This window comes from Centrocercus urophasianus, unplaced genomic scaffold (genome assembly GCF_019232065.1).
Source record: "Centrocercus urophasianus isolate 14NV4802_14NV808 unplaced genomic scaffold, USGS_Curo_1.0 seq_10, whole genome shotgun sequence".
Classification (NCBI taxonomy): Eukaryota; Metazoa; Chordata; class Aves; order Galliformes; family Phasianidae; genus Centrocercus; species Centrocercus urophasianus.
Window position 1 is genome coordinate 61,092,678 of NW_024884142.1, and position 10,688 is coordinate 61,103,365.

Here is a 10,688-nt window from a genome sequence, read left to right on the forward strand (position 1 = left end):
ATCATCATCATTAGCTAAACCACTATAGGATGTAGTAAAGTATGGAAAGCCATACTTTGGATAAACTACTGTCTGGTGCCTTACTCTTCTGTCTTTACAATGAGTTCAAAGTCTTAAGACAACAGATAAGTTTTAGAGGCCAACTTGATAATGAAACTTTTCACTAGCAACCAGTTTGCCATTAAGATGAATACCTTTATTCACTTCCACCCACAGAAATATAAAATCATTCTTTTTCAGGGTATAACATAATCATTAAATCAACTAGCTATCTCCAAAGAAAAAATAAGAGTTTTCATTCATTCTCAAGCTTTTCTGTGCTTCCTATAAAAGGAGATTGCAGATTTATAATAGATAAAATATGTATGGATAAGGTATCAAGAACACTGCTGAACTGAGTTTTCACTACTGTGAAAAACATCTGTACAAAACATCCAAGAATGTTATTCATCCTTCCTGTATGCACATGCAGGACAAGAGAATATCAAACTTCATGATGACCTGCTCATGCTTTCTACTCACCAAAGACATCAATTTCACTTAGTGGAAAGAACAGTGAGAACATATGTAGCTATTTTACATTTTATTTTTTCTACATCTTTGCTGGTCAATTTATGATTGCAGGCCCTGCTTACCTAACATTTTTCAAATTAATACCTTGCATACTTGGATTAAAAAAATCCCAAAAAGTTAACAACTATTTACTCCCTTGCTCTTACTTAATGCTTTCCCAATATACATACTACAGGAATGCACCTATTCCGTTTTAAGACAGGTAAAACAGGTTAGCTTACATGGCCATAAATCACCATTATTAAAAAGTGTTGGCTATGTGGGTAAGCAGTCTCCACCCACATGATCAGAATGAAGCTTTTCCATCAACGGGGGAGCAATAGGAAATTTTTGCTTTGTTGTTTTCTTCATTCTAAAACCAAAGATCCTATGTAAAGATGAGAAACGAAGAAGCCAGAAAACTTTAAGTAGTACCGTCTTGAAAAGGAAGGACATGGTTTCATATTGCACACTATCCTAATGAATACAAGATTGCAAACATTCCCCCTTTTATACTGCGCACACTGACACTGACCACCTGGGAAGGTTCAAAATATGAACTGATAAGAAACAGTAAGAAATCTGGGAAATTTGCTTCTCAGTAAGATTCTAAAAACTCCATGTCCTACTACTTGAAAGGATGAGACATGTCAAAATCACAGTCTGTTTTTAATATTGCTAACAGATATGTGCAAGAAAATGATTCAGTGATGGAAGGCTACCAAGGAAAAACAGTATTTTTGAGTAGACAGGAAAAAATGAAATACTTTTATAAATAAAACCTCTTAATTCAAGTCTAAAATAGACACAACAAAAATCAATGTAAGTACATGGCAAGAATAATTGCTCTAGATATAATCTGATTAGCATTATTAGTTAAAGAGAGAACTCAGACCAAGCAATGATGTCTATTTCCTAAGGCCAAATATTTCATCATTAGAGGATTACCCTCTCCCTCACAGAAAATTGCACCTCTTAGCATAGCTGTCATACTGGTTCAGACCAACAGGATTGTGTACTGGAGGATTCCTCTCTTCTACCTAATTTAGAAACGCATCCAAGGGATGCACCAAAATGCATTTATAGTGAATCTTGGTAATAGAAAGCATTAAGTCCTACTAATCTGGAGACCATGCTGCAAATGACATATTACCCAAATCATTCTCACATTCACTTGTGTGTTTTGGCAAGCATTCACATCTGCTTGGATATCACATAAATATAAGCACAGCAGGGCTGTGTCAGAATGAAACAGCATGTTTGCAGCATCAATGAGATACTAAGACAGACTAACTGTAAACTAAGGTCATTAACATGCTGCCACGATATTTCCTTTCACCTAGGCTGGGAAAATGTCAGAACTGCAGCATGCTGTGGAGATATCACAACAGTGGTACTCTCCACCTTCTGAGTACTCACTATGCGACTACTATTATGCTAAGATACAAAAAAGTTGTTTCTGCTTAGTTAGCATTGACCTACGTAATTTCAAATAATTAGCAAATCAGCATAGGTTTTTGTTGTTTTTGTTTTTTTAATTCTGACAGCAAGCTGACCTTTATTTAACATGCACATACTCTCTCCAATCATATTTTTCTTTTCCTGTATCCTATTCCTGTTTACAGGAAATGAAAGATGACTACTGTAAACTTTAAAAGTACACTACGCCGATACCTTAATAACTTCAAGTGCATAATCAGAAAATAATTTATTTTTCTACTTCATGTTACAGCTGTTTGTGGGAATTTTGTTGGGTTTTGTTTGTTTTTATTTATGTTGCAGCTCTTCCTTTCGATATTAGTGTAAAAGGACTAGTTAAGACGTTTTCTGTCTGTACTCTCTCAAAGTCAGGGTATGACAAAATCTTTTGCTACATATCCTATTCCTCCAATTCTTTCTCTATTACAAAAAAAAAAAAAACAAAAACAAAAACCCACCAAGACTTTCTCATATAAAGATGATGGAAGATACCAAGCTTAAACAGCCTAGTTCCTAGTTCAAGCAAAATAACCATTTGAGTCAATGAAACCTCCAGCTTAGCACAGACTATGAGAAAACATGACAGGTTTACCTAACCAACAGTCTATTATCATAGAGTACACAGAGAGCTATATTCTTTCTATGCCCCATCAGTTAATTGAAATCTGTCAAAGCTACTGTTCAGGTATACCATGGTAACCTAGAAAGACACAGAAAAAGACTCAAGGCACATGTTTTTATCCAGATATCTTTCCTATACAATGCACCAAATCTGACTGCAATCTTTGTGCCTTCTAAGATGCATGGTAGATAGGATGGGGAAAAGAGTGAGAACAAAATTGACTAAGCTAAGGGAAGAATGGTATCAGGGCTTACTCTGCATTCTGCATCACACTCAGATGCCTTATTTTCTTCTTAAGAACCAACACAAGAATAAGACGCGTCACCATAAAGTCACTCATTCAAATGACTACTGAAGAATTATGTTTTATACCACAGTCAGCCAGACTGCTTAGAGTAATTACATAAAAGTAGCCATGAATACAGTCTGATTTATTGTGAAATGATAATTAAAAAAAAAAAAAAAAAAGGATTCTGAATGTTGACAAATGCACTTTAACTGAAACAACGGATTACACTCATTTAATCATTTGCACCATATTAGCAAAAACGTATCTGCTGAAGAGCACATTTAATCCTGGCAGGGAACTGATAGATAAAAAGAATATAAATTAAATTAGTGTTTATAAAGTGCATGTAAGAAAATGATAAAGCTAGGGTTTCTGAAGCAGCAATATTTTGGCCACATTACAGAATATTCTCTATTCTTGCTTGAATGTACAGCAGGTTACTGTATAGAAACACAACACAAAGTTAGTAAATGGAAATACTACTATTAGGATGGCAATTCTTTGGACTTATCCTAAGGCGATCAATCCTGTTTTTCAAAGCTTGGGAGAACTGCAAAATCTTCCTGATGACTGTACATCCTGAATAAACAATAGTCTCGCACAAATATTATATTATGTAATGCATTTTCTAGTTTCTGTACTTTAAAAACAAACAAACAAGCAAACAGTTAATTCTGAAATTTTACATCTCCTTAAATGCAGCAAGTCCACTGCACTTAACACACAACAAATTACAATTGTGCATAATCAGTGTATCGAACTTTTTTCCAATTAAAAGAAAATCTGTATTCAATAATTTCATAATGACAGTATTTGTGCGATATCAAAGTACCTTATGATGACACTGTATATCATTTCACATGGTTTTGACAAGTATTTGTGGAAGAAAAATATTGTACAAAATTGCTTTTGACATGTCCAGATTCAGCAACAATTAAGTGTACACCCATGGTGAAGAAGACTGGAGTAGAGAGAGAGGAAGCAAGCAAGAAAACTAACGTACAGACCAGAAGTAAATGTTTAGTACTGACAGGACAAAACTTTGTGGAAGTTTCTGTAGACAAACAAAGGAAGGGGGTGTGAAGGTGTGGAAATAAAGAGGAAGAGTAAGGGATAGAGAAAGACATGACTGTAACAAAAGAAGCAATGAGAAGAACTTTTCAAAACTACTACTTCCTATAATCTTCACTTTTTTCTTCCCTACCCATACACAGTAGAGATACAGATGCTCAGGTAGAAGATACAGTACCCTGGATGTCTTCATTTAGTCTCAGGGTTAAGCCCCATGACATTTTGGGATAGCTGAGAATGAGATTAATCTGAAGCCACAGATTCCTATGCAATGCAGTAATTTTAGAAAACCAAAACAATTACAGTGTTAGCATCAGAGTTTAACACCCCATCAAGAGACGCAATTGTGGAGTTCATTCTGTGTTACTTAGAATATGCACTCTTAAAACATTAGAAATATAAAATTATGTGGCATAGCTCAAAGCCAAGCAAACAAATACAATCATTTCTCCTATATTGAAAATACTTCATCACGGTAATTCAAAGGGTTTAACCAGAAATTTCTGAAACTTTAAATTAATGAATATATTAATAAATTTGATCAATAATGAAATTTGAGGGTTTACATTCAGATGTTATTTACAATATCTTCTGTATAAAGAAAAATTTCTGTATAAAAAAATTTGGCAAAAAAATTTCAAGTGATTTAGTTAGAATAATGTAGAATGGGCTGGGATATATGGTTTTCTTGAGTTCATCAGGTTATTCCACCATTGTGTGAAAGTATTTATAACTGCCTTCACATGGGATTTTTATAACTCATTTCTGCACTTTCTTTGATATGTATCCGGCAACGATAATGCTGGTAGTCACTTCTGAACTACTAATTGGGAAGTAGTGCAACAATTTTCTTTTCAATTGGCAGCTTTGCTCTCTTTTCCCTACCTTCATAAGAATTATGGTCAGTTTTTCAAAATAACTAGATCTTTCGCTTAGACAAGAAGAATATTAAAACAAAAAAAATTATTTTTAAATAAAATTAAGAGTATCTGAATCCAAACTGCTAATCACTCTAATTGTTTTGAAACCTTAACAAAAGCATTAGCTTCCAAGAGTATACCAAATCTAATCACAAACCCAATGCATTTGTAGTATCATCTGTGAGGACATCAACATCCAAGAAATGCATTTTAGATGTTGTTATTTGACCGGAAATGTTTAATACTCCTTGCATTTGAGGAGAAAGATTGAACAGAGGTTATGTCCCTTCAGCTGCATCACACATATATCAGAATAACTTTTTTATTCTGTGTCTGTTACCTGCCATCTTAAAAACATTACTGCCGTCTGCATACTGAAGTGATAGCTTGACTCCCATAGAGCAAGGTAGCTCTTCATGTAGAAATTTTGTCAGTACAGCTTGAAATTTCTTCCTATGCATGAAAGACAACTGTGAAATTCAGTACAATCAATGTAAAAGGTGCTCATCTTAGACTATCAGGGGCTTGACCGCAAGCCACTCTTTTTATTGTTGTTGTGAAGCTTTGAATAATATAACTAAGGCTGGAGTCAGTAAGCATTGTGAGAAATTTGTAAGAGGACAAAGATGTAGTCCATAGAGCCTAAACTCATAATCTTACAGTTCTTACTTCAATCACCTTGCCACTTCTGCTTGAATGATATGAAAGAGGACAAACGGAAGGTTTTTTGAGTTCTGCAAGGAGTATATATACATGCCTGGAACATCTCACACACACGCATGTTAGGTACCCTACCCTACCTTTAATGAATCTTTAAAACAACATCATCTAATTTATTGGTGAAATTTATACCAGCACACCAAGAAAGATGCACAGTCAAAGGTGCTTTTTACAGTTACTACTATGCCTATATAAAGACATTTTTCTGATGTATAAAAGTAGAAACCAGACCATGGATTACATGCAGTAGGCTTAATTTATAAAATTTTACAGCTAGCGTGTGAACAACATGGAAGAATAGCTAAAACAAACTCCGAATCAGTTTCTCTAATCAGTACAATCTCTTGGCAAAATTTGTTTATGAAAGCCAAGCAAAAATACTTTGTGTGTAACAGTCCAATCTGTGCTGCAATTTTAGCAAGAGGCCTGTGTAAGTCATGTGGATACGAAAAATGTTAAGCTCGAGTGTTAAGTTTATTATAAGCAGAGCTGTTTGGAAACACAGTGTTTAACGGCACAGCATATGGGTGTGTTTTAAGTGTGCATTTCATTGACAACAAATAGTTGGAATACAAAGGGTTTCAGTGAATAAGCATTAGGAGCAGTAGTGTTCTCTCCCAGTGCTTGCTACCTTTTCAGGTTTTACTTCAGTAAAATAAAAATATCCTACAGGCACAGGTAGAGCACCATCAACATGTAATTGACTACTTTCAAGCTAGCATTTGCTGTGATAGATTTAAGATTTTCCTTGTACACTCAGATGGCATGATGTGGTAGAAGTTGTTATATCTTAAGAACTATAATATTAGCTAATCTCATCCCTTCTCAGTATTTTAGATTCTAGGAAAAAAACAAAACAAACAAAAAAAAACCAAACAAAAAACCAAAGCCCATCTGAAGAAACTAATTCAGAGAATCTCAGTCACAGAAAAAAATTGGTTCATCTAAGTCCAAATCATTTCAGTTTACATTCATGCTAATAAAATTCAGATAAATTACTCTGGCTGCCAACCCACTGACTTCTGGCTGAGGAGTACACACAGCTGGATGCCTGTAAAGCAGGCAGGACACAATTTCTGCATATAGGTTAATGACTGTTCTGCGTCATCAACAGAGTACAGACACTACACGAGGGAACTCAGAAGAGCATTTTGCCTGCCTTTCAAATTTCTACTGAAAACAGAATTCATTTTTCTATCTGAATCAGGTTATTATATGAAAATCTGAAAGCAGACTACATTACAGCATGAAGGATAAAAGGGAAATTACGCCCCTGTTGTAAAGTGACTTAAGCTACCTAGTCTCTTGAATTTATGACACATTTGACCCCTAAAAATCAGTTTCATCTTCTCCTTCTCTTATTTCTCACTGCCACCATTAGTCTGACAATAGGATCGATACAGACATAATGCAAACTGATTAAATGATGCAGCAAGTTTCTTACTTTCTTTTTTAGAGATTTGTATTCTGACAAATAAAGATGTTTTGCTATTGATAATATTTTACTCAGCTACAGCCTTTATCTTTCAGAAAAAAAAATAAAAATCATCACAGATAAGAGTGGCCCAGACCATACACCATAGTTTAAATAAGCAAGTATTTCTTAATTTCAAGCACATTAGAAAAAAATCATTTTTTAAAGCGAGTTATACTTTTTCATAGTAACATTTAAGCACTTCCTATCTACAAAAAGCTTTATCATTACTTGATCCATAACTGTTTTTTTGCGTACATGGGTTATAACAACAGCCATCCTGCAGTGCTGCGGTTTGGACTCTAACTACAAAGTAGTGAACAGGTGGTCTTTTGCAACCTACTTCTAACTCTGCCATTAGGCAACCTCTCCACACTCCTCCTCACACTTCACACAGTCTTTGCCCACTCTTTTTCTATTGTTGTACAGAAAATACTCAGTTTTTTAATAAGCAGCAACAGCCCCATTATTTAAAAAGGGGAATTACCATAGGAACCTAAAATTCGAACACATTAGAAAACAGCCACAAAGTATAATCAGTGTTTCTGATTTTATTCACCTTATTGGTAATCTTTGCTTTTGTGTTTTGCCTCACGCATTCCCAACAACTGTTAGAATTGCATGAATTATGCTTGCACACAATCTCAGAAAATTTAAGAAAATTGTCAATCCTGGCCTACTCAAAAAGGAGAGATTTCTGGTTCTTGTAAGGGAGGAGTATCAAAGTCAAATACCTCCAGAATTCAACAGACTACTTTATAACCCGTGTGTCAATGTTCCCATCTAAAAACAGATTGAAAATGAGTTGCAAATAGGAACTTCTGTGATGGTGCATACAGTTTGTTACTGACCTTTACAAATGACACAAACTACACATTTTTATTCAAAATTTGGTGACTTTAGATGCAAGAAGCCCAAATTATGTTCTCAAAAGATATACTAATATAAGAGATAATACAGTTTGGTTTGATATCAATTTTGAGTTGTGAACACTAAGCTGAATCTCCAAAATGGATACCAGTTATTCCATCTGGAAATGCCAAAAGACCAAAACCAGAAAATACTGTCAACCTCTTTCACCTTTCAAAGTGGTGGAATCTAGATTTAAAAATTGTAACAGTAAGTTTCTATCAAGAATAGGGTGTTTTTTGTGTTTTTTTTGTTGTTGTTGTTGTTGTTGTTTTTGGGGGATTTTTTGAGCCTAAAAATAAGAGCCAAGCTGTTCAAAGCCAGATATTAACTGCAAATAATAGAACTTACCTTCCTGTCTGTTGTTTTTTCTTTTTAGCCATTTTTCAACAGTTTCCGCACTTACACTTTCTGACACAAACTCATCCAGTACCTGGGGATGAAGGGAAAGATAGGCCTTCACTTTTTCATCTGTTAAACCTGCAAGAGAGAAGATTAATTGATTACAACATTGGCATGAAATTCTCCATGTGAAACAATACACAGATGTCAGTAACAAAATATATCCTTGTGTATAACGTGCTGATTAAATACAGGCCTATTTAAATTGTCTTCCCAGAATGATATCCAACCAAATATAATGAGTTATCATATAAAAAGTAGTAGAAGCAAAATGCAACCATACACAATGCTCTGTACACTCATAAGGAGTGTCCTCTGTGACACTCAATATGAGCTTTCCCTGGGAGAAATGGACAGAAAGAAATTTGTGAAGTAGAACATAGATACTGGGGCTGGGACAGGTAGTGAAACAAAACGTTGGCCAGCAGCTTTGAAAGGAAACTGATACAAAAGCAGTTCCAAAAAAAACCAAACCAAAACAAAACAAAAAAAAAACCAAAAAACAAAAACAAAAACAACAACAACAACAAAAAACCCAGCAACATGCTTCAGCAGCTAACAAAGACATCACATCTAATTTTGTTCAGTGACATGAGACTGCAGCAAAGAGGAACTAAAAAACTATGTTTATTTTTCTTTTATTTTAATTTTTTCCCGTGAAAGCAGAAGACAATTGGAACATGGTAAGATGGGAAACAACTAGTTGTGGGCTCAGACTGGGTGCATCACAGAATCATAAAATCATAGAATCACAAAGGTTGGAAAAGACCTTTAAGATCATCTGCTCCAACCATCAACCCATTGCTATCATAACAGGGAACGACTAACACAAGCAAATTCATGCATGTATCATTGCATCTAGACATAATTAGGACTCTGAAATTACTTATTTGCAAGATATGCAAGAGAATGTAGCAGAGAGCTGATAAAGAGGCTCTCTCTAGGATGGAGATAGAAAAACATAAACTGGTACACAGCAAATTTGGTATTCTCACAAGTGGGGAAAAGCAACCAAACTCCATTACGACACCAAAACCAAGTGCAAACTTTAATTACTAGAGTTAATTAAGTAATATTAGAAATACAAATGGTTCTAATGTCTAATGTTATCAGTTATCAAAATAAACGCAATTGTAGATAAAAAGACTTCACAACAGCAGTTACCACTAAAGGAAAAACACCAGTATACACTTCAAAAAACCAAGTGAAAGTCAAATCTTCAAATCCCTGATACTAAATAAATTTCCAAATTCAAACTGTGACAATCTGCTCAGACTCTTCACAAACACACCAAAGAAAACCACTATCTTCAGGGATAGGAATATGAGGGTGCAGAGGGCTTTCAAGGGAGGATGGGAAATCAGTGAAAATGTCCCAAGAGCCTAAGGTTCAAGTTGTCCCACAGGGATCATACATTGAATACAAAGCATTAATTAGATCTGAGGGGAAAAGGAACAACAAGAGCTGTAATGACTCTAAATACTCCTCGGCTGGTGGTGTGAGCGTATAAGTGAAACTGTTTCTGTACAGCTGAAAAGTAACCGCAAAGCACAGACTAGATTCAGCAAAAGAGAAACTTCCTCCCAGACAACTCTGGCCTCTTTTGGGGAGCATTCATACTATAACACAAGATCAATTTTCCTACTTCATATTTGTCACAATGTCAGAATACGCTGAAAAGAGCTGTAGCGTATTTAAATGTTAATCAATGACCACAAGCTTTGAGATCTCTTAGAAATACTATGAAAACATTCAGGACGCAGCACCCCAGCACTGTCTGCAGGGCTTCAACCATCTGCTCCTCACATACACCCACAGCCGCTCCATCATTCAGCCCCCACCAGCACAACCCATGTCCAAAATACCACTTCTCTTATCCACCCGCAGCTGCAGCCTACCTGGGTTACCAGTGCCTCAGGTATCAGTGCTTGCACTTACAGGCAAGAAACTCTAGATCTGTGCTGCTCAAATTAGAGACCTAAATGAGCACGCTGATCTTTATTACCGAAGAAGCAAAGATGCTTGTCAACTCAGCAAAAGTAGGAGATGATCAACAAGTTTGGAAAAAAATATCATGCTACCTTGTATTCAAACTACTTTGAGGATTTAACCTTAGGTAAAAGCTTGTAAGTTGAGGTCATAATACATCTATAAGGAATTACATCTTGTACAGGAATGAAAAAGATTTTTCAGTCTCACTGACCAACACCTCCCATATGGGAGAAAAAAAAAAAAAAAAAAAAAAAAAAA

At 35.3% G+C, this 10,688-nt stretch overlaps 1 protein-coding gene across 1 annotated transcript in view; it reads right to left on the reverse strand.

Moving 5' to 3' along the window:
- The window catches only part of PDE10A (phosphodiesterase 10A), a 159,945-nt gene that overhangs the window by 81,412 nt on the left and 67,845 nt on the right, over nt 1–10,688 (reverse strand). The window contains exon 3 of the mRNA XM_042816608.1: nt 8,388–8,516. Coding sequence (XP_042672542.1) covers nt 8,388–8,516 — 129 coding nt within the window. The remainder of the gene's footprint in view (nt 1–8,387; nt 8,517–10,688) is intronic.